Source organism: Cyprinus carpio, unplaced genomic scaffold, assembly GCF_018340385.1.
Source record: "Cyprinus carpio isolate SPL01 unplaced genomic scaffold, ASM1834038v1 S000006795, whole genome shotgun sequence".
Classification (NCBI taxonomy): Eukaryota; Metazoa; Chordata; class Actinopteri; order Cypriniformes; family Cyprinidae; genus Cyprinus; species Cyprinus carpio.
In genome coordinates this window covers 920,608-946,815 of record NW_024879381.1, presented here as the reverse complement: position 1 = coordinate 946,815, position 26,208 = coordinate 920,608, and the positions used below count along the sequence as shown (strand labels likewise).

Genomic DNA, 26,208 nt, shown 5'->3' with positions numbered 1-26,208 from the left:
AAGTTAATGGATGTTTATTTGTAATTTCTGCATATTTTGCAGTTTTACTTATTATTTATATGAGTTTTGGTTTTTTGGATATACTTCAAAACATTTTCTGACTGTAATGTATAGAAAAACCGAAATGAAATGAATGGATGATTTCTTTATTTGTTTGTCTTATTTTTATTTGATGTATTTCTGTAATGTCAAATGTTTCCCAAATTTCAGATTTGTCTTTAATATTCTTTTGATAATACTTTGCATATCTTTATATATACAAACAATTTAAACTGAATGTATATTTCTTTAAAATTATTTTCTTTTTTTCCAATGCTATTTTCATACAGTATATTCTAAAATGTATTTTATTATTTTGTCATGTATTGTATTTGTTATACTTAACATTTTTTTATTTGTATGAGTGCCTTAAGTTCTGCCTTACATGTACATAGACAAGGATAATGTAATGAAATAAATATTTTTAATAATGTTGTTTTCACTGTTTTTCTATCATGAACTTTGAATTTAAATGATTGTATAAATACATTTTGCTAATTCCTTCATAATTATCCTAATTATATCTTCATAAGTTCATAAACTCAATAACATACAATCACACTTTTAGAAATTTGAAATGTATTGCTGACACAGAAGACTTTCACAATGGAGAATATGATGACACACAAAGTAATGAAAAGATGGATCTATTTGAAGTAGTTTAATTTTAAGATTTATAGACTTTTGGGTGAAGAGTTTGTTATGATATGGTACCAGTATAACCGATATATATATATATATATATATATATATATATATATATATATATATATATATATATATATATATATATATATATAATTTAGAGAATTGTAATGCACCAATTTGACTGATTTTGAGTTAAAAACATAACACCAAGAACTTTACATGGATGCTGATGGGGTCAAGACTAATGCAAAATGTAGGTATGACAGTAAATCACATTCATTATGGAGAAAACACTTGGGATAGACACAAACATGAATAGGTTAATAATATTGAATACAGTGTAAGGTTGTACACAAATATAAATGCATACACATTTAGATACAAATATTTTTAATAAATGATAAGTATTTTGCTATGTATACAAGGTAATATGGATCCAAAATCAAACCTTGTAAAAAAAAAAGAACTATTTTTATTATTACTTAAAATTAAATGATAGGCAACAAATTGCTAATTGCAAGTCTTGTCTTTGTAACATAATTTTAAGATTTATCAGTAATTATAACGTGTTTTTTTTATTATTCCATCCACTAGAGGCAGCGTGATTTACAGGTTAGACAGTACGTCTTCCTGTTTTGCCCGGAAAGAGACATTTTGTCGACCTGTGGAAGAAGGTGAGCATGTGGTGGGGTTGCTCTCTGTGTAATCTTAATCATCTGTCTATTAATATTTGTAATCCGTGGTATTTTTAAGTCAGTCTAAATTGTTTACTGTGGGTTAGAATGTTTTGTGGCTGTATTTTGTACATAAATGTTGAAAGTGCATCAAGACAACATGTAGCATGTGCAGTGTATATGCAAGACACGTGATAAATGTTATTCATAGCATTTTTATCTAAAGCTCATTGCTAAATCGTGGCATTTGTCATGTAAATGCATCATTCTTAATCGAAAAATGCCTAAGTGTCATGAATGTGACAGAGGAATGACATTCTTTCATAATCGTTAGTTTATGAGCTGTATGTTGTGTATCTAACTGAACGCTATACGTTCGTGATTGGAAGAGATGGGGTGGGTAAGTGACGTGTGACATGATTGACAGATGTGTCACGCGAGCGATCGCGAAAACATATTTGATATAGCGATGTAAATGTTAATTATAATTCAGTGGATAAAGAATACAGAAACAAAGTAAACGTTATAATATCAGCACGTCTCCTAATATGCAGGTTTGACTATTAGACTAGCTTATGTTATTGTATGTGAGATGTGAGTTTTTTCGACAGGCCAGCTTGAGAAAAAAACTTGAAATGTAGTGTGAAGTATTTATGTTTTTGTTAAATGTATTTGTATAAATAACATTATATCAGCATTTTTTCACAGTTTTGTGTTGAAGAAGAATTGCAGAAACGTGATTTGAGGTAAGATGTTACTTATATACACACATACACACACACACACATATATATGTTTGTTGTTTATATATATATATATATATATATATATATATATATATAATATATATATATATATATATTATATATATATATATATATATATATATATATATCTATATATATATATACACATACACTCCTGAACAAAATCTTAAGACCATGGGATGCATCGCAAGTTTTACACATTTTGCACTAGTGGATCATAACCGGGTTGTAAGTGTTGCTTCAAAATGCCAAAAGAAGAAACAGGAGCAAGAGACAAAAAATAGAGAGTAGACAATTTATTGAAAACTGTATTTAAAGTCAAACAGGCTGTTCATCAGCTGATCAAAAGTTTGACCATATCCCAAAAATAAACTTATAACAGAACTAAAAGTGTCAAAAAAGGACTCAGTAGTGAGTAGCCCTACTGTTCTTGTTGATCACTTCAAACACTCGTTTTGGCATGCTTGATGCGACTGTTTCCAGGAGGCTGGTGGGAACGTTGCTCCATGTGGTGAAGATGGCTTCACGAAGGGCATCCACGGTCTGGAACTGACGTCCGTTTTTATAAACTTCCTTTACCATCTATCCCCAAATGTTCTCAATGGGATTTAGATCAGGGGAACACGCAGGATGGTCCAAAAGAGCAACGTTATTCTCCTGGAAGAAGTCCTTCGTCAGGCTGGCGTTGTGAATTGCAGTGTTGTCCTGTTGAAAGACCCAGTCATTACCGCACAGACGGGGGCCCTCGGTCAAGAGGGATGCCCGCTGCAACAGATCCACATAGCCAGTCGCCGTTTGATAGCCCTGCAGAACCTGAAGCTCCATTTTGCCATTGAAGGAAAAAGCACCCCAGATCATGATGGAGCCTCCTCCACTGTGCCGCATAGAAAACATCTCAGGTGGGATCTCCTTGTCATGCCAGTAACGTTGGAAGCCATCAGGACCGTCCAGGTTAAATTTTTTGTCGTCAGAGAATAAAACTTTCTTTCACCTTTCAATGTCCCATGTTTGGTGCTCCCTTGCATATTCCAAACGGGCAAGTCTGTGTCGTGGGAGGAGACGTGGCCTTTGAAGACGTTTTTTGTTCTTGAAGCCCTTCTCTAGCAGATGACGTCTTATCGTTATTGGGCTGCAGTCAGCATCAGTAAAGTGAAAGTGACGTGACATACAGCCAAGTATGGTGACCCATACTCGGAATTCGTGCTCTGCTTTTTAACTTTTAAGAAATGTAAAATGACTGTCTTACTGCGTCCAACCTCGGCAGCGATGGCACGTTGTGTGAGACCTTGTTTGTGCAGCTCAACAATCCTGCCACGTTCAAAGAGAGAAAGCTTTTTTGCCTTTGCCATCAGGAGATCTTGACAGTATGACTGCTTGAAGAACAATGACATGAAAGTCATATTTTTGTGCAGATTTGACCTTTTTATGCCTATGGTCTTAAACTTTTGATCAGCTGATGAACAGCCTGTTTGACTTTAAATGCAGTTTTCAATAAATTGCCTACTCTCTATTTTTTGTCTCTTGCTCCTGTTCCTTCTTTTGGCATTTTGAAGCACCACTTACAACCCGGTTATGATCAACTAGTGCGAAATGTGTAAAACTTGCGATGCATCCCATGGTCTTAAGATTTTGTTTAGGAGTGTTTATTATACACGTGTGTGTGTGTATATATATATATATATATATATATATATATATATATATATATATATATATATATATATATATCTATCTTGCAATAATATAGGCGTGTATTTCATTTAAAGTATTTTGGGTAAAGTTGTGAATGTTTTACAATGTTGATAAGGTTTGTGTAATATACTGTACATTCTGTATATGTAGGGTAAATGTACCTATTAAGCTCACCAAAGTCTACATTCAAACATTTTTAATAGGGCTGGACGATTAATCGAATTGGAACCAAAATTCAGAACCTTTAACTGACGTAAATGTCAGTTATTTCATTTTTTTAATCCTGTTAATACTTCCGCCTTAAAAGCATACTACTGTGTGTGTAGCCACATGACTCTGCCCTGTCCAGTCAGTGGCATAAAAGCAAAACACAGAGGGGCACGCTGGGTTCAACACACTTAAACTTTGTCAGTTGTATTTGTTTTATGGTTTGGACATTCAAGTGATTAGACGATTGGATATGTATTATTACATTGAGCTACCATGTTCGTGTAGCTGTATTGTGACACGAACACTCATATAAACGGCTGTGAAGATCACGTGAACAAAGGAACACAGAAACTAGTTGTCAGCGCTGTCCTGTGATTTATCACTAAAGTAGCTTAGAATCTCAAAACCTATTATAGCATATTTTTCTACTTTTGAAGGAACTAGGCTATTTACAACCCACAGCTTCACAATAATATAGACACGGTATGACTAATTCACACATCACTCATATTGGTACTGTGCTAATTTATGTTTATCTGATCTTTATTTATCTCTTACACCGAGCAATAATCTTTAAGAAATGTTATGAACATAGATAAAATAACTGCTGATAGTGAGCTATGAAGTCAGATCGCTCTAAGTAGGAAAAAATATCTCACCTTTAATAGTCAATCCGTACAAACCTTGTCAGTGAACTATGAGAGCAAAAAAACAAAACAGAAACAAAATAACCGTTCATTAATCGTAATTGAGATAAAATGTTCAATTAATCGAGGTTCTGATTTTTAGGGCACAATCATCCAGCCCTAATTTTTAGTGCACAGTATATTGATTTCAATACAATATGTTATGTTAAAATAAAATATTGATCTCTCACACACTCATAAAAAAAAGAAAAAAATGTTTTATTTTAAATGATGAAAACATTTAATTGAAGATGTACATCTTTAAATGCAAAAAGTCTGGCTGTGCCTTTTAAGCACACCCCTGTTCCCATTAAGCTCCTATCATGTTTTATGAAAAATTCAATCACAAAAAAACAACACTAAAATGAAGCAACAAGGCACTGAAATTGATCATTCATATATTCATAATGAAGAGTCATTTAAGCACACTGCAACATTTAGCTTCAGACTTTGATTCTATCCAGCTGTCGCAGGTCAAACATGTTTTTTTGTTATTTTCAGTTGTAATTATTTCCCACATTCAACTTCTAGGTTATAATATCCTAAAATCGAATCATTAATATCTTAATTTTAAAGTAGTGTAACTTACTCAAAGGCTGAAATGTCAAAAAAAAAATATGCATGTATAATGCACTTATTACCCTAGTTTTACTATATGTGTTTTCTGAAGATATGTGTCTAATAAAGTAATTTAATTGTTTGTTTTTTTCATGTTGAATGAACACTCCAATGGATGTTTAGGTAAGAGAAACTGAAATGTCTTTTCTTTTTGTAGGCGTAAATATCCAGTCATTTTTACATTCCTGAGAGGTGTATGTCAAGCAAAAACTGAAATTGTTTACTGAACGTTAGATGTTCTTAAATGGGAATAAAAGTTTTTCATGCCTTTTGGTGTTGTAAATTTATAATGTATATAAGTGTTCTAAAGTGGTATGATCCATTTGAATCAATTAAAATATTATTAACTCTGAAATAAACCCAAAAGTGTAATTTTATGTCGTACAATTAAAAAAAAAAAAAAATTATTTAAATTAAATTTAAAGTTTGTTATTTAGCACATTTTGAAATGATGTAAACAGTCATGAGTAGTTGGGGGTGTTATTTGATTGTGAATAATTATTTATTTATTAGTCTGATCAAGTTGGTATCGCTTCAAAATGCTTTTGAACTGCTGTGTGTGTACACACATAGACTTGTATATGTAGTCATGATATAATGTAATGTTGAAAATTTGGAAAAAATAACCTTAATTTTAATTTCTTTATATAGAAAATAAAAAAACTATATTATACTGATTTAATTTGATACATTATGTAAGTAAAAAATAGGGTAAAGGTATTTCAAATGCAAACAATCAGAGGTAGATTAGGGTTCATTGGTATAAATAAAATTCAGTGTAACTTGATTTCATCACTAGATGTTAATGAAATCTAATTGCTTTGAGAACTGTTTTTAGATGTATAGTTGTGATTTAAAGAATGATGTGTTGTTGAAAATATATGTCTTTTAGTCCAATCTCATTATTTTATGTTTATTGAAAAGAATAAATTTATCTGTTGTACATGTAAATAATTAACTGTTCTGTTTTGGTATTATCATTAGTATTGTATGTTAATTGTTCTATGTTAATAGTTGCTAATTATTATGTAGTTACAATTTAGTTTTATCATTAAAAAATTTTACAATTAAATTAACTGCTTGTATTTATTTAATGTTTGCAGACATAAAAATTATATAAGTTTAAAGGTCCAAAATAAGCAGAGTAGCATTCAATATCATAATTTATAGACCTTATTATAATGTCAACTAACTGTAAATTATGTCCTGTTTTTTCAGAACTGTTTTAAATGTGTATACACACTTGTAGACTTGTATGTGTAGTCATGATTTTATGTTATAGGAAATTTGCACATTCATAGAGCGTTTGGATAAACATACCCTGTAAGTTGTTTTTATATAGATAATAAAAAGAACAATATTTTATACTTTATTTTATTTAATGCAGTTTTTAAGTAAAAAATAGGGTAAAGGTATTTCAAATGCAATTAAGAGGAGGATGATTAGTGTTCAGTGGTATAGTATAAAGAAATTAAATGAAATGTTACTCCGTGATTTCACCACTAGATGTTAGTGTAATTAATTCAAAATTTTCAGATGTATAGTGGTTTGTAGGGATTTAAAGAATGTATTGCTCACTATCTATGCCTTGTAGTGCAATACCATTATTGTGTGAATAATTTTGTGTAGTTTATTGAAAAGCATAGTTTCAATGTAGGTACATTTTTTCTCTTGTTACATATATGAATAAATATATATTTATTATCATAAGCTGATTTCTATAAGCTGATTTCTATATTATCATAAGCTGATCAAATACATTTATTTGGTGGTTGTATGCATAAACATTGTAACTGGAAAACATCAAAATAAACAATGGTATTTCATATTATCATTAATAGACATTTTTTAATCAGACCTAACACTTGATGTTTTTAAATTGCTGTATCATGTTTTGGAATTGTTGTGCAGCAATGTGTTATTTAATTTGTTTCTATATTTTTTTGTGCATGTATAGATGCCTCGGACGAAGCACTCTCAGCGCTGCCAGGCAGCAAAGAAGAGAATGGCAGACCGGAGAACGGAGGGTCTGCCGCCTCTTAAAAAACCGGCAGAAATATCTGAACATTGTGTGCATCACAATGTGCATAAAATAACTGATCTTGACAATTTCCTGAAAAAGCCTGATCTTGACAATTTTTGCAAAGAACCTACCATTGACAATTTTCGCAAAGAATTTACCATTGACAATTTTTGCAAAGAACCTACCATTGACAATTTTTGCAAAGAACCTACCATTGACAATTTACCTGAAAATGATCTTGAAAAGCCTTTGAAAAGTCTGAAAAACAAGAAAGCATTCTCTGAAACTCTACCTCAATCTTCCTCTATGCCTCAGTCTTCCTCTCTGTCTCTCTCTACTACTAATGATACTAAGATGACTGTGAATGATGTTTCTGCTCTATCTCCACAGACTTCTTACATCAGTGGCTCTTTCCATCAAGGAGATTACCGTTTTGGCCGGAATAGGGGAAGTCAATGTGGTGCAAACTGTTTAACTGCAATTATGATGTGTAAGATGAAAAGTGTGTTGCAGTGGACGAGAAGTGACCTGAATGCTGTTTTGATCCACGGAAATGACCTGTACAGTGCCATGAGAAACGCAGGGAAAATCAACGATCCTGAATCAGGCTTCATAGCTGTTCATGAGCTACCAGACACACACAATCTGAAAGATTGTCAGTTTTCAATAAACTATGGTGAAACATTGACTGGCTTGTTTGGTGTCAATAAATATGATGGAGAACTACAAGGGTATGCTATGTCATTTGATGAAGCAGTAAATCGAGCATTCCAGAGGTTTGATACTGTTTTAGTGAATATTAAGCTAACCATATGTGCAGCTGTCAGAGAAGGTTCCTGGTATGCAGTGATTGATCCACATTCAAGACGCAGTGATGGCAGATGTGTAGCTGATGGTAAGAGTGTAGTGGTTTACCATCGGAACTTGCACTCGCTGATTGTTCATTTCCGGAAACTTGCCGTGTCTATAAATGCACGTTACCAGGAGTTTGAGGTAACTGGGGTCAACGCGGTTATGACTGGCAAAAAACAGCCATTCTGGCAAGTAGTCGAGAACGCTGGTCAAGCAGAAAATGAGAGTGAAAGTGAGAAGTCGGACGTGGAAGTTGATGTTGGGTGCAGTCAATTTCTGAATGATTTCATGGACAAAACATCTGTGAAAGAAACGTGTGCACAACAGAGAACAAAAACGCCATACCCAACTAATGAAAATGCAGGTGATGTTACATTCCTTTCACAAACTGCTAGTGTTTCTTTACGGTTTAGTCCATTAACATTTGAGCAACAAAAGGGTGTTTGCTTAAAGTTAAACATTGCAAACATTGTAAAACAACAAAACAATCCACCTGAGACTGTTGAAGTGGTTGAGCCTTGTGAAACGAACAAGATTGTTTCAGATGAAAACTCTTTTTTTAGAGCATTAGCCTTTGCTGTAAGTGGAACGGAACGAGAACACAGAAAAGTAAGACGGGCTGTAGTTACACACATTCTGCAGAATGAAGATAAGTATGTACAGTATCTCAAACAAGGACACAGCTCTGTACCAGACTACATTGCAAAAACAAGAATGAAATTCGTTGGAAATCGGGCAACAGAGATGGAAATACAAGCAGCCAGTGATTTAATTGGCATAGACATATTTACATACAGTCAAGACAAATGGTTTAGATTTTCATCTTCAAATGCTTCCTTTAATGCACATGGTTGTCAAGACAGTGGCATATATTTGAAACATGTAAACAGCTGCCATTATGAAGTTGTTGTATGTGGAAAGAGCAAGGATGGTGACTGTGTATTATTTTGTAAATCACCATCTCAACATTCACTGTGTGATCTAGCATCAAATGTGTCTTTAAAGTCACGTGAGGATTCTAGTGAGAAACTTGACTGCAGCAATAGTACAGAGTTCAAAGAAGAAAAACAAATGAAGGCAAAGAAAAGATTACATGAGGATGAAACTTACATTTCAATTATGAAATCCATCAATAAAAAATACAAGAAAAATGAACAGCATAAAGGAAAAGTGAAGAAAAGTGTGAACAAATACAACTCAAATGATTTACACTACAAGGCTGTGTCAGAAATGGAAGCTGATGTTGGCTGCAGTAAATCTTTGACTTATGTCACAAACACAGATAAGATATCTGGGAATGAAACGTGTGTAGAACAGAAAACAGAAATGCCTTCTTTATACCCAACAAAAGAAAATTCAGGTGATGTTGAATTTGTTTCAGAAACTGTCAATGTTTCTTTAAAGTTTAGTCCATTGACATTACAGCAACAAAAGAGTGTTTGCTTAAAGCTAAACATCGTAAATATTATAAAAGAAGACAATAATCCAAATGAGATTATTGAAATGGCTGAACCTTGTGAAACAAAAAGTATTTTGGGCGATGGTAATTGCTTTTTTAGAGCAGTAGCTTTCGCTGTAAGTGGAAGTGAAGAAGAACACAGAAAAGTAAGACGGGCTGTCATTACACACATACTGCAGAATGAAGATAAATATGTACAGAATCTTAGACAAGGATACAGCTCTGTACCAGAGTACATTGCCACATCAAGAATGAAATATGTTGGAACTTGGGCGACAGAGATGGAAATACAAGCAGCCAGTGATTTAATTGGTGTAGACATTTTTACATACAGTCGAGAGAAATGGCTTAAATATAAATCTTCAAACATCTCTAGACAGAGCTGTCAACAACATGGGATTTATTTGAAGCATGTGAATAGCTGTCATTATGAAGTGGTTGTATGTGTAAAAACCAACAACAACACATGTGCTTGCTTTTGTAAAGCATCTTCTCAAGGTTCAACCTATAATATACATTTAAAAGCTAGCTCAAAGCCACGTAAGCTTTATAAGGAGAGACTGCGATATAGTCATGATCATGATTTTAAAGAAAAGAAAAAAAATGAAACTAAGGAAAGATATGAAGAGAATAAAATTTATAAAGAGAAGAAAATTAAATGCAGTACTAAAAAGTACAAGGTAAACAAATGGCATCAAGAAAAAGTACGCAAATACAGCACAGATAAATACAGAATGAATGATTTGCATTGTGAGGCTGTAAAACAATATAGCATCCAAAAGTATCATACAGACATAGCACATAAAGACACTGTCAAACAGTTGAGTATTCAAAAGTATAATGAAAATACAGCACACAGGGAGTCTGTAAAAAGGATGAGTATTCAAAAATATAATGAAGACACAGAACACAGAGAGTCAGTCAAAAAGATGAGTATTCAAAAATATAATGAAGACACAGAACACAGAGAGTCAGTCAAAAAGATGAGTATTCAAAAATATAATGAAAACACAGAACACAGAGAGTCAGTCAAAAAGATGAGTATTCAAAAATATAATGAAGACACAGAACACAGAGAGTCGGTCAAAAACATGAGCATTCAAAAATATAATGAAGACACAGAACACAGAGATTCGGTCAAAAAGATGAGCATTCAAAAATATAATGAAGACACAGAACACAGAGAGTCAGTCAAAAAGATGAGTATTCAAAAATATAATGAAGACACAGAACACAGAGAGTCAGTCAAAAAGATGAGCATTTTAAAGTATAATTCAAATAAAACACACAAAGAGATGGTTATAAATTACAATGTTCAGAAATATAAAACTGATTTTACTTTTGTCAATAATATAAAAATGAGAAATGCTGAAAGACAGTATAAATCACAGCTGAAAATGAAAGAGATAGACTATGTAATTGAACAGTTTAAACAAAAAATATCTACAGGTCCTGAATATGTTTGTTCAGTATGTCATCGTTGCTGCTTTAAAATGCAGGTAAAAAAATGCAATCAAAATAAATATCTTCAAAAATCAATCCATGCTGGTTGTATGGCAGAAAAATGTATTACACTGAAATATCTGCATGAGTGTAATAAAGACTGTAGAGAAAACTGTGTCTATAAGAATAGTCCTGCTGCGTCTTTATGGATTTGTCACACATGTGATACAAAAATCTGTGAAGGTAAAATGCCAGCTGAAAGTGTAGCAAATAATCTAAGTTTGGATTCTATTTCTGCTGAACTGAGTTCTTTAAACTCTCTTGAACAACATCTAATAGGAATGAATATTCCATTCATGAAAATGCTGGCTTTGCCACGAGGAGGACAGAATGGAATTTGTGGCCCTGTTGTGTGCATTCCATCTAATGTTTCAGAAGTAGTGAATGTTTTACCAAGATCAGAAAATGATTTTATGATACCAATAAAGCTTAAGAGAAAACTGACATACAAAGGGCATTATGAGTATAAATTTGTGAATAGTGATAAAATTAAAACAGCATTGACATATTTAAAAGAGAATAACAAATGGTATACAGATGTTGAGTTTAACAAGACTTGGATTAATCCTCTGAGTAAAATAGAAGAGGAAATGACTGATAAAACAGAAAACAATGATATGGATTTGGACAATTGTGAGGATATGCGTATTAACGAAGAGCAAAACATTGACAATGATGATAATGAGTTGAGTGATGAAACACTTCATGATCGACAGCAGCATGGTTTGTTTATGGATTCATGTTTACAACCAGTAGATATTGCACAAGAAGTTTTAGATCAACACTTTGATGGTATTATGTCACTTGCACCAGCAGAAGGCAATAATCCAGTGAGAATGTTAATGGATGAAACTAATGAAGCCAAATGTTTTCCAGTTCTGTTCCCAAAAGGAAAAGGTACATTTCATGATTCAAGATCTGAGAAATTAACACTGTCTAGGTATTTAAACAACAGAATTTTAAATGCAGATGGACGTTTTGCCCAAAACCTCGATTACATCTTTTATGGACAATATTTGTCTGAGCTCAATCAAATTATGTCAAATGTATCCATTGCTTTGAGGAAAGGATATGATTCAAGCAACAAAAGAAAAATTACCTCAGAAATGCTGACAAACAAAGATTCACTTCAAATGATTTTAAATTATGATGAGGGTTACAAGTTTTTAAGGCCAGTGAGAGGAAGTCCTGTTTTTTGGCAAGCTGTTCAAAAAGATTTGTTTGCAATGGTAAGGCAACTTGGGATCCCAACATGGTTTTGCTCATTTTCTTCAGCTGACTTGAGATGGCCAGAATTATTGCAGTGTATTGTCAAACAAGAGGGTTGTCAAACTCCTATTGATGAACTGGACTGGTCTGACAGATGTGGGATGCTAAAAAGAAACCCAGTAACTGCTGCCAGAATGTTTGATCATCGATTCCACTGTTTTCTGAAAGATGTGATTATGTCACCAGCTCAACCCATTGGAAAAATAATAGATTATTTCTATCGAATTGAATTTCAACAACGTGGATCACCTCACACACACTGTCTGTTTTGGGTTGAGAATGCACCTCAAGTGGACAGAGAGGATGATGATGAAGTTGTAGCATTTGTTGATCATTATGTCACTTGTGAAATGCCAGCTGAAGATGAAACAGAAATGCATGAAATTGTGAGCACTGTCCAACAGCACAGCAAAAGACATGCAAAAACGTGTAGAAAGAAAGGCACTACATGTAGATTTAACTTTCCACGTCCTCCTAGCCAAAATACTTTCATTTCAAGAAGCAGACAAACAGATAAGAATGAAAAAACAACAGATGATGGACAATGTGAAAGTAAAGACAAAAGAGTAAACAATTCTAAAGAGATATCAAAAGAATTAGCTGAATCTATAATGAAAAAAGTAAAGGAATGTTTGCTGAACAGTGATGCTGTCTTTGACTCTGTTGACTCTATGTTTGCATCTATTGGTATAAATCAAGAGATATTTGAATGCGCTTATAACAAAATGACAAAGAAAACAAATGTTGTGCTGAAAAGGAAACCAAGTGATGTTTGGGTGAATCAGTATAATAAAGATCTTTTGCGATGCTGGAATGCAAACATGGACATACAGTTTGTTGTTGATGCTTACTCTTGCATAGTGTATATCATTTCCTACATTTCAAAAGCAGAGAGAGAAATGGGATTGCTGCTGGCAAATGCACAGAAAGAAGCACACAAGGATGGCAATATGGATGCAAAACAAGCTTTAAGAAAACTTGGAAGTGTTTTTCTTCACAATAGAGAGGTGTCTGCCCAAGAGAGTGTTTATCGTTTGACTAATATGAGATTAAAAGAAGGATCAAGAAAAGTGGTTTTCATTCCAACTGGTATAAATACAGTAAAAATGAGTTTACCTTTAAATATCATAAATAAAAAGGCTGAAAAGGAAGAAACGTACAATGACGAAATATGGATGAAAAGCATCACAGACAGATACAGAGCTCGTCCAAAAACTCAAGAATATACAGGAATGTGTTTAGCGTCCTTTGCATCAGAATACAGAGTTCTGTCCAAATCTGAAAAGTCATGCACAGACAGAGTAAAACTGGAAAATGACATGGGGTTTGTGAGAAAAAGAACTCGTACAGATTTTGCAGTTGTACGATATGCTCGTTTTTCACCGACTAAAAATCCTGAAAATTATTATCAAAGTATTTTGGAATTATTCTTGCCTCATTTTTTGCAAAGTCAACTGAAACCACCAAATTTCACTTCATATCAGGAGTTTTATGAGACTGGATTTGTAACATTGTATAATGATGAACTTGAGTCAGTGAAAATCATAGTGGACACAAACAGGTCAAAATTTGAAAAAGAAGCAGACAGTATACAAAAAGCTCAAGATGACTTAGAACAACATGGACCGATGGAAGACGCTTGGGCCCAAATCTGTCCAGAAGCAGAACTTGAGCGTTTAGAATGTCTGGATACTAGAAAAGAACAGCCAATAGAAACAGAGGAAGGTGATGATGTCATTCCTGATCTATTACCAAATGTTCATGGTTTCACATTAGAAAAGAATCCTTGTGCTATGACAAAGAAAGATGCAATGTGTTTGCTGCGTTCTTTGAATGACAAACAGTCACAAATCTTTTATAAAGTGCGACAGTGGTGTCTAGCAAAAGTACAAGGTGAAAACCCAGATCCATTTCATGTGTTCATATCTGGGCCTGGAGGAGTTGGAAAGTCAGTGTTGATTAAAGCTATGTATTATGAAACCTCACGCATTCTATCAAAGTTATCAGAAAATCCAGATGAGACACATGTGCTCTTAACAGCTCCGACCGGTGTCAGTGCCTTTAACATTAGTGCAAAAACTATACATTCCACTTTCTCTATTGGAATGAATGCTACATTGCCATATCAGCCACTTGGAGATGAAAAAATTAATTCCTTGAGAGCAAAATTTGGAAAACTGCAAATATTAATAATTGATGAAATTTCAATGGTTGATCATAAACTTTTGGCATATATTCATGGCAGATTGAGACAAATCAAACAAACAGGTGATTATTCAGCATTTGGAAAAGTCTCAGTAATAGCAGTCGGAGATTTTTATCAACTTTCTCCCATCAAAGGAAAACCACTTTATACTGAACCAGTGAACAGTGTGAATCTTTGGGAAACTCACTTTAGTTTAATTGAACTTACAGAGATTATGAGGCAGAAGGACAAAGAATTTGCTGAATTACTAAGTCGTTTAAGACTACGTAAAAAGGATGAACCAATGCGTGAAGCTGATGTTGCTATGCTTAAAAAATGTGAAACAGGTGATGGTGATGATAGTACAGACATCCACATTTATGCAACAAACAGTGAAGTTGATGTACACAACATACATATGCTGCATAAATTATGCTCTGACACAGTTACTGTAAAAGCACAAGACTTTGAGAGAAATGCTAAAACTGGCCGAATGGAAGAAAAAGATGGGTATCATTTCAGAGTTCATAACAGCTGTTTAGAAAAATCCCTTGAACTAGCTATTGGTGCTCGAATAATGCTTATAAAAAATATTAATGTTTCAGATGGTCTTGTGAATGGAGTTTTTGGGACAATTAAAGAATTACGTTATGATGATAATGAAACATTTCCCTCAAAAATATATATTGAATTCGATAAAGAACAAATTGGTAAACAAGCAAGAACCAAAAATCCATGTTTAAAACCTGGACTGGAGAAAGCAACACCAATTGAACCTGAAGAAGAGAAAGTAACCAATGATGGTGGTGTCAGAAGGCAGTATCCTATCAGATTAGCTTGGGCTTGCACAGTTCACAAAGTACAAGGCCTAACAGTGGACAAAGCTGTTGTTTCAATGAAAAAGATTTTTGCTGCAGGACAAGCATATGTAGCATTAAGTCGAGTGACCTCTCTTGATGGACTCATCATAGAAGATTTCAAAGAAAACAATATTTTTGCAAAAGATAACATTGAGCAAGCATTACAGAATATGCCTCCATTCATTCTTCCATGTGAAACAACAGAAACTTTCAAATACAAAATTATGTTACATAATGTTGAAGGACTAATCCCACATATATTAGATATTCGCCAAGATAACAGATACTTTGAAGCAGATATGATATGTGTAACAGAGACATGGTTGAAATCAAACAATGTGGAGAATGAAGTGAGTCTTGATGGGTACTATTTCCATGGAAAAACACGTAGTGCTGCATATGACACAAGTGAGGATGTTTTTGCTAAACTAAAAGAGGAAAATCATGGTGGTGTTGGTATATATCACAAAGAAAAAGTCAAAGTTGCTTTAATGGATTTACAATGCATTAACATTGAATGTATGATATGCAGGATAGAACATTTGAACACAACTGTGGCAGTTGTATATAGACCGCCGTCATATAACATTGCCTTGTTTCAAGAGAAGTTGACTACCTTAGTTAATGAAATGAACTGCTTACCAGGTGGGAAAATAATTCTAGGAGATTTCAATGAAAACCTTTTCAATTACTCAAGTATTCACGATCTTATGCAACATTTTGGTTTCACACAAATTGTAGAGAAACCAACAACTGAAAATAATACACTAATTGATCATGTATATGTGAAAGATATTGACTTGGATAAAATAAAGATTGATATTATGCCCACTTACTTCAGCTATCATGATTGTGTTGTGGTAAAATGGTTAGCATAATCAAATCGTCCAACAAGATGGGGGGAGGGGGGATACAGAGGTGAATTTTAAATGTGGACGGCCTCTGTGGGGAAACATACTGCCTTCACATGCTATCGGAATTAGTCGTGTGCACCAAACTCCCTTTAAATCAGTGGTTCTTAATTCTGAGGCCTCATTTATCAAATGTGTACAGAAATCTACCTAAAGTTAATCTTATGATTACTTGTCAAAGATGCAGGCATGTTATACATACATAAAATTTGCGTACAGAAAACACACATACAGATCTTTTGCAGATGTTAAAGCTATTAATCAGAAATAACCTTGAACTTACAAATGTATGGTTTCAACTGTGTGCTTTGTAAAAGACTCCTAATTAACGTCATTTATTGTATTTGATTGATGGCTATCTTTATCCTCTTTAAGTTCTTTTGATGAATTAATGTTTAGTTAATATTTAGTATTTGTTTTTATTAAGGCATCTCTCTAATGTAAATGTCGTTTTAACTGTGAGATACCTGTATACCTTTGTTCTGGTCCTTAATGAGGCCTGTGCATTCGACTAATGAGAATTATGCTAAATATGAAATTCCTAGTTCAAAATTTTAAAACCAGTTTTATATTGAGTAAATGCCTTCAACAGCAAAGTATCATTCAATAACATTTAGCAAATAATAAATAAGCAAAAATAAACTTGTCTACCAACTAATTGTATATTGTTTTACACATCAAACTAAGTAAGCATGACAAAGTCATGATTTTCTCTTGAAAAGCAAAAAGTAGGACATTTCCGATAGCATGTGAAGGCAGTATGTAGCACTGTACTTTTACTGGGTGTTAAGGCCATGAATTTTTCATACTGAAATTGCAATTATTATGTTCAGCTATGTTAATATAAGTCATTATTAATATATATATATATAAAAATGTGTGTGCGTGTGTGTGTATATAAATCATTGTTTTAAAACAAAACCCATTAATACAATGGCCTTAACACCCATCCAATTTTTTTAACTACTTTTTATTATAATATCACTATTTTCATTCATTCATTCATTCATTCATTCATTCATCCATTCATTCATTATTTCATGTATTTTTCTTATGTACAAAATTTCTATGCAATGTCCTTTTGCAATAAATGTATATGCAGACTTGATTATACTGTTACCACTAATTAAATTTCTAATGAATTGCTTTGAAAGGCTATGTACAGAAAACTTTTCAGCAGAATGATAAAAACATGAAATATTTGCTGATTCATCATCATCAACACTGCAAATATTTAGAAAGAGGTAAGATGATTTCTGTCAATTAACATACTGATAAGTTTTATTATATTGATACAACATTAAAACATTTACCACTTTGTAATGTTTATATTATAAATATAATATCTTAAATCATTACATATTGCAGTTAAATTTACTATTTACTCATTTAATACAAAGGTTTGTAAAAGTAAATGATTTGTGAAAAATAGATTTTTCCTAATTAAAATCTTATCTTCTTTATGGACACCACAGCATGTTCAGAATGATGACAACATTCCATCCAATGTAACTCCATGGATAATCATACACTGAACAGAACCACTGCACCACCATGAACATCTTGGACAGGGGATTAAGGTTGGTTTTATGGATTCAATCTGTAAACACCAAATATTGACTATCGTCTCTATGCCTCTCTTCAACACCAACTGATATTCATGGGATGACACTACTTTTTTTTTCTTTGTCCAATTTTATTGACTTTGCACCGACTGGAGCTTTAGATTTCGGTTCTTGGATCTCATCAGTGGAAAGGAACATAGTGCCTTGCTCTTATACTGGCATTAATATCAAATATTGTTGTCCTGAACATTGTAAAATGGCAATCTTTTTGATTATCTTAGTTAAAACTCAATTTGAACTGGAAGCAACTTTTGTTCATTGCTCCACACATGCACTCCGTAGACCTTGAACTACACCTGACACCATTCACCTCAAGGCAACCTAATTAACAACAAAGGACTGATTATCTACTCTCATTTAGAGATAAGAATGTTTTCTCCAGAGTCTGTATCTCCTTCATATCTCCAGCATGTCTCCAGTGTTCTTCTCCTCTGTTTCTGCATGTCTCCCTGTCTTTGGTATTATCTGGATATCTCTAGGAAGATGAGTATGTGCATTCTTGATACCTCATCTCCACAGTATACACCAATGATTGCAGCAAAATGAGCATTTCTTCATCTTGTTGAACTGCTATACTTCTACAAAATTGCCATTTCCTAATCAAATCTGGACAGAAATTCTTGAAGCTAGCTTCTGGTATTTATTTGGAGGATGAGTTCTTAATAGTATCAGCCTCAAACTTCAACCCCCAGACCACTGGCTTAACAATTGATGCATTTGGCACACAAAAGTGGAAACACTTCAGGAGTTCTGAAGTCCTCGTTGGATTGGTTCAATTATACAGGATAATTGAGAGACATGTATGTCACTTTGTTTAATGTTCCACCTGGAAACAATGATGCCGTGGGGTGAAATGTCTTCGTGAAAGAAGAAAGTTCTAGGGTTTACAACTGTGACAACAAGCACTTATCAGGATCAACTTAATGCTGGATTGTCAAAATTATGTGAAATATTTAACATTTGTGGCATAGAATCTTTAAAATATGTCAGAGACACACCGGTCTGTTGTTGTTGTGACATTTCCATATCCAGAAACATGATGCTAAACGAAACAAAATGTAATCAGTTGTTTGACATGTTAGTCGAACACCTCATGGGCAGGCTTTGGCTAACAAACTCTACCATAGATTTCAGACCTTCAGCCGTCAGTCCACACAAGACTATGGTCTTAATGACAATGTTCTGTGGATATCTGGATAAACCATTACATGGAATGATGCCTTTGGATAGTAACAACTGGTCATTGCTGCAAAATAAGCTTATCCTCAGTCGATCTGCCTCCAGACTGCCTCATCTTTTCCCTTCATTACCTCAATCTGTTTCAGTGTCATGTAAAGCCTTTCAGCTCAGAGTCCATTTCAGTCCCAGAAGTTATCTTAAGATTCCATGTCAACTACTAGATGAACCCCAGACTCAGATCCCCTCCGAAGCCCTTGTCACCTAGATGGCCAGTAGGACATGACCATGGGAACCAGAGTCATCTGCATAATCTGAATTTATTAAAACCTGGAATCAAACTGATGGATTCATTTGACCAGAAGAACCTGCTTTAACACAATCTGCAAATAATGCCATATAATAGTGACTTGACTTGAATTGATGCCAACTTCAGAGAAGTATCCTGATATCCTCAGAAGTCTCAAAACCTCAAAGCATTCTGTTGTTTTTCTGTTTTTGCTCCAGCAAAAGTGTAAGAGCTTTCTAAGCTATGGGATACTTTTTTCATATGGAAACATCTCAAAAACTCATAAATAGACTGCAAAAAGTGCTAAAAACTACAGACAAAATCATCAATAGACATCTGCTCACTGTGGAAAGCATCTTAATGTTTTAATGACTGAAACATATTGAGCATTATAAAGAAGTCATATCACCTGCTAATCATTTGATAAAACCTCTACCTTCAAAGAGATACAGGTCTGGCTAAAGAACAAGCAAAATAACAGTCTGAAGTCTGCAAAATTATAACAGTGTAGCCTACTATTTAAGTCTGCAATACATGTTGTCTTTGTAATACTTGCAAATGCATACAATTGTGTCACCTTCATGTGTCTGGATGTTAAAAGAGACATTTCTTGTTAAATAATATTTTCAGAACTGTTTCAGGTTTAATTTCATTACATATGTATACAGTGTCAAAAATGAAACTTAAGCACTCATAGTATGTAGCAAACAATGACAGAATGCAAATTGAAAATTTAAATCTATCTTGATATTTATTAGGTCTTGACACCTCTCTGGTCCTGTCACATATCAGATTTTCAGACTAAGATTTTTTATATTGGGGTATTGCCACAGAATTATTTGAAATGGATAAAATACAAATTACATGAATTAATTAACAATACTGTGTATACATGCTCGCTATAAATATCTACATCATTGGATTTAAACAAAATTTAAAATCCTAAAACTTTACCTCTATATATTTTATACAAATAATAAAGTGTATGCATATTTTTATAATACACTTTTACATTATTTTTTTTATATTTGTTTTTAATCCCACCAATTGCATACAGTACATTTGATAATTAATTAAACTAGACATTATTTATCAAGTTAGTTACAACAATGCTTTATGTCACCTGTTTGCTTTAACTGTAAATAAAAATATTAATTAATTTATTGTCATTAATTTTAAATGAATTATTGTATATAGTTTTTACATTCGTTGTCAATAGTTTCATCTTTGTAAATATTTGAATATTATGATAATTTGTTTCAAATACTATTGTACATTTTTTGATGCATATAGGCTAGGGACTTTTGTTTTTCATTTATAAAATGACTGCCTGTAAAATTATTGTAAAATTATTGTACTTTCTATTGTACTTTCTGTATTGTACATTGATTTGTGTGATTGTATGATTTTTGCATTATATTCACAATATTTCAGAATCTAACGTATACAAACAAATGAAATTCAGTGAATGAATGAATGAATAATTTTATTTACTTATATATTTATTACTTTTTAAACTTTTTTTTTACTTTATTTCGAAATTCTGTAATTTAAAATGTTTTTCCCCCCATAGTTCACAACCATTATTAAGTACTTACTCTTATTATATTATTTAATGTGTTGTGCGTCATTTTTCATACAGTGTGTTAATGGGTCATAATTTTCTAGCATATATATTAACAAAAGTATTTGAATTGAATTGAATTGAATTGAATTGAATTGAATTGAACTGAATTGGATTGTATTGTATTAAATTAAACAAATGAATGAACGAATGAATGAACAATGAAATGAATACTAGTCTGTTAAATTAATATTTTACTCTATCATTTAAACCTTTATTTTACAATACTTTGTATGAGTTCTGTTTTTTATGGAGTCTAATATATAGAAAGAACTGATATTTAATGAATGAAATTTTTTTTAATAATATTTTGTTTAAAAAATTATAAGCTACTTTTTAAATTATTTAAAAAACTATTTAAATAAAATTGTGTAGATATTTTCTGTATTGCTGTATAGACCTTTACACTGATAATCTTAAGGGTTTATAATTAATATAGAAATTATTTATTGCCAATATCATATTAAAAAGTTTAGTTTTTTTTCATATGATAATTTGTTTATTTTCCTAAAAAAAAATGTATATGAATTGTGCACAGATATTGTGTTAAATACATTTTGTGAAATTGTATAAGGAGACTTGTTTTAAATGTACTTCTTTTCAACACTTTAAAAATATCAGTAAAGATATTATGAAACCTGCAATTGACCAATTAATAACACTTAACTGTTATGTTTTTTTATTTTTTTATTTCATTGATTAAAGAAAAAACCTTGCTACTGAGTCAACTAAGTCTGAGACTATTTAAAACCATGACATAGAAAGCAGATTTCTGTTCATTTGGGTTAAACTGCCATTTTAGTCAAGAACTAGGCTTAATCTCTGTCCGGTCAAACCACCCCTATTGGTTTTGAACCTTTATAACTATCACAATGTTAATTTTTCTAATCATCCATTTTTATTTAGAATCATGTAATGCATGAACGTATGCAATTTAGTAAAGGTTTAATTTTTTACTATAAGATAAAATCTTCATTATACATTAAAAATAATATAAAAAAAAAAAGACACATACTGTTTTATCCTTCATAGCTAGTAAAATGATAGTTTCTATCCAATCTCCATAAAATTTGCATGATTCTTTACAATAATATAATAAATGCGTTTACATACATTTGTGATGTTTTGACTTTTCATTTGAAGAATTATAGACTTTGGTAGACTACATCAAAAAAATATTAAAAAACAAACCTATTATAACTGTTCAAATGCAACTGTTCAACATATTTGTATAATTATTAACCTACGGGGACTTAGACTCAATCTATATATATATAATCCTATGTATATATATATATTATAATATATATATAACATAATGTGGTATATATATATCTCAGTTAATTTATTATCACAGATATTATATATATCACACCACTGAAATGTTTTTTTTAAGAGGTTTTAGAGTCATTTTTCAGGTTGAAAACTTCATGAAACTGAATATCTTTGAACAGTACTCAATGAGATTTAAATGTTTTCTCTTTCTTCTTTCTTTATAAACACAGTTAACTTAGCTGAATGAGAATGAGACCATTAGTGGTCTTCCGCTGCCATCTAGTGTAATAAAATGCATTTACTCAAACAACACTGTGTTTTTAAACATAACTGTTATAGTGTTATTTATTTGCCCAATCTTTCTTAAATTTTGCATGCTTGTTTTGAATGAAATTATGCATTATTTGTACACAGTTTTGATAATTTGTGGGCTTTCTGGTTTGTATTAATAGGCCTTTGTGTACACTATGAAAAGAACATATTAAAAATTACTGGTTTATAGTTGTCCAAATGCAATTGTTCAACATGTTTTTGATAATTATTGACCTTCAGAGTCTAGAGAATTGTACTTCAGTGGTTTTATTGATTTTCAGCTTAAAGCCTTGGATTAGTTTGCCAAAGTAACTTTTTAAAATAATCTTGAATATTTAATTAAACAGCTTTATTGACAACATTGGTCCCAGAGTGCAAAGTTGTTCAGAATGAGGACATCTATCATATGATATGAATATCTAGTGTTTTTGTGAATATATGAGCATTTTCAACTAAGGGACGGCCATTTACCATATAAATCTTTTGTTTTTGAGGCCTTTTCTACTGTGATAGCGCCACCTATGGTTTCGATTTCATGAAACTTTGCATGCTTGTTCAGAGTCATCTGACACATGTTTCACAAAAGTTTCGTAAAGTTTTGAGTTTTCATTTAGGTTTTATAGGCTTTTGGGTATTTTGGGCCACGCCCCTTTTCTAAATTAAGCTGTTATAGCTAACCAAACTACAAAACTCAAATTTTTTTTTGATAATTATTGGTCTAGAGAGTCCCGAGAATCGTTCTGTAGTGGTTTGATCGAGATTAAGAGAAAAACCCTAGGACTAGTTTGCAAAAGTAAGTTTTAACTTATTTGTGAATATTTAATGAACGATTTGATTGACAGCATTAGGCCCAGAGGCAAAGTTGTTCATAATGAGGAGATCTATTTTAAAATATGAAGATCTAGTGTTTGTGTGAATATATGAATATGTTCTACAATTTGAGGTCATTTTCTGTAGAAAATCTTGTGTTTTTTGATGCCCTCTTAACTGTTATAGCGCCACCTATGGTCCGATCTCCATGAATCTTTGTATGCTTGTTAAGAGTCATCTGCTACATGTTTCCACCAAGTTTCATAAAGTTTTGAGTTTTCATTTAGGTTTTATAGGCTATTGGGTATATTTGGACACGCCCCTTTTAAAAATGACCCAGTTATAGTTAACCAAAGGACAAAATTCTAATTTTTTTTGATAATTATTGATCTAGAGAGTCCACAGAATATTACTGCAGTGGTTTGGTTCTGATTGGGTGAAAAACCTAGGACTAGTTCGCAAAAGCAGGTTTTTAACATATTTGTGAATAATTATTGAACGATTAGATTGACAGCAATGGTTCTTGAGGCAAAGTTGTGCATTATGAGAAGATCTATCAAATGATATGCATATTTTGTTGATTTGTGTAACACCACGTGATTACTGAGCCATAAAACTCGTTAGCGCCAACTAGTGGCCGATTTCTTTCTAAATTCATAGAGACCTTTAAGGCCATGAGTTGAACATGCCCAGCGAGTTTCATTCAGATCGACCTCTGTTAACCTTGTCAAATAGGTGCTTAAAAATTTCATTGGCCAATGGCGGCCATGTTTTTTGAGATACGCTAATGTCCTCATAGATACTTGTGCCATTTTGGACAAAGACACTGAATACAAAATTTCAGGTCGATCACTCCAACAGTTTTCCCGTTACAGTTTTTTCAATCTTATAGTGCCACCAAGTGGCAAATCTGCGTATTTTTTTTTTATTTGACCAAAGTTTGTGCTCCTACATTTGTGTAGCGAGTTTGGTCAAGATATCTCATTTCGTTCACGAGTTATAGCCTTTTGCGTAAAATTGGTCCTCGACTTACGAATGTTTTGGTGCCCCATTGCGACAGTGAGTTGGAAGTTCAACTTTTTTTGATATTTATTCATAATCAGTGTCCAGGGAATATTTCAGTAGTGGTTTAGTTCTGGTCGGGGTGAAAAACCTTGGACTAGTTCGCAAAATTATCTTTATTAATTAATCTTGAATATTTAATTAAGAGTTTTATTGAGAAAATTGTTCCCCAGAGGCAAAGTTGTTCAGCATGAGAAGATCTATCTTACGATATGAAGATATAGTGTATGTGTGAATATATGAACCATTTTTTGTACAATTTATTTCTGCTATAATTGAAATATTGTGTTTTTGGAGACTTTATTTACTGGTATAGCGCCACCTATGGTCCGATATTCATGAAACTTGGCATGCTTGTTAAGAGTCATCGGACACATGTTTTCACTGTGTTTCGTAAAGTTTTGAGGTTTTTTTTAGATTTTATAGGCATTTTGGTATATTTTGGCCACGCCCCTTCCCTAAATGACAGTGTTACAAGTAACCAAACAACAAAATTCAACATTTTTTTGATAATTATTAATCTAGAGAGTCCAGAGAATTGCACTGCTGTGGTTTGATCGAGATTGAGCATAAAACCTAGGACTAGTTCGCAAAAGTATGTTTTTAACATAATTGAGAATATTTAATGAACTGTTTGATTGACAGCAATGGTTCTTGAGACAAAGTTGCTTGTTATGAGGAGATCTATCCAATGACATGCATATTTTGTTGATTTGTGAAAAATTGTACAATATACAATCGTTTATGTACTTGAAAAACGCAATTTCGCCCCCTAGTGGCCGATTTCTTTCAAAATTCTTACAGACCTTAAGGTCCATGAGTCAAACATGCCCACCGAGTTTCGTTCCGATTGACCTCCGTTAACCCCTTCAAATAGGTGCTTAAATTTGTTTTGGCCAATGGCGGCCATGTTTTTCTGAGATACGTGAATGTCCTCACAGACAATATTGCCCCTTCAGACAAAGAAACTGCATGCCATTTTTCAAGTCGATCGGACCAACCGTTGCCTAGTTATAGCTATTTATGTGTTTTTTCTGTCTTATAGCGCCCCCAAGTGGCAGAGGTGCGCAATTTTTTTTATTTGACCAAAGATTGAGCTTATACAAATGTGTACCGAGTTTGATGAAGATATCTCATTCCGTTCAAGAGTTATAGCTAAAATAACATTTGGCTAACGTTAGCATAGACGCTTTTTGGCATACTGTTTCGCGTAAGAATCAAAATTTCAACTTTTTTTTCGATAATTATTGATAATGAGTGTCCAGAGAATATTTCTGCAGTGGTTTGGTTCTGATCGGGGTGAAAAACCTAGGACTAGTTCGCAAAAGTAGGTTTCAGATAAAACTCGATTTTGCGAGAAAACGATGCGCCGTAGAGCGAAAAAAGCAGCAGAGCAATTTTGTTCGGGCTAACCCAAGGATTGCAACGATGCCATGTTTTTGAGTCTACGACAAACGGTTTACGAGCTACAGCCAAAAATGTCTGAAATTTTTGTATTTTGCGCTGTAGCGCCCCCGTTAGGCCCATTGGGCCGGTTCTTTGCGCCTGAGTAGCGACGCAAGACTACTACCTTTTGACCAAGTTTCAGCTCTCTAGGCCCTTCAGTTTGGGCTGCCCGTTCAGTTTTAAGGCGGAAGAA

At 33.0% G+C, this 26,208-nt stretch overlaps 2 protein-coding genes across 2 annotated transcripts; both read left to right on the top strand.

The window, feature by feature from the left end:
• The first annotated feature begins 984 nt into the window (after positions 1–984).
• Positions 985–9,626, top strand: LOC109057703. Its single transcript, XM_042756094.1, has 4 exons — positions 985–1,361; positions 2,057–2,107; positions 7,292–9,513; positions 9,614–9,626. Exons 3-4 carry the CDS (start codon positions 7,292–7,294, stop codon positions 9,624–9,626), a joined length of 2,235 nt encoding a protein of 744 aa, XP_042612028.1. The 5' UTR covers positions 985–1,361; positions 2,057–2,107.
• A 1,584-nt stretch (positions 9,627–11,210) lies between these two features.
• Positions 11,211–19,715, top strand: LOC109111277. Its single transcript, XM_042756093.1, has 2 exons — positions 11,211–15,941; positions 19,705–19,715. The coding sequence occupies exons 1-2, from the start codon at positions 11,222–11,224 to the stop codon at positions 19,713–19,715; spliced, it is 4,731 nt and encodes a 1,576-aa protein (XP_042612027.1). The 5' UTR covers positions 11,211–11,221.
• The last annotated feature ends 6,493 nt before the right edge of the window (positions 19,716–26,208 follow it).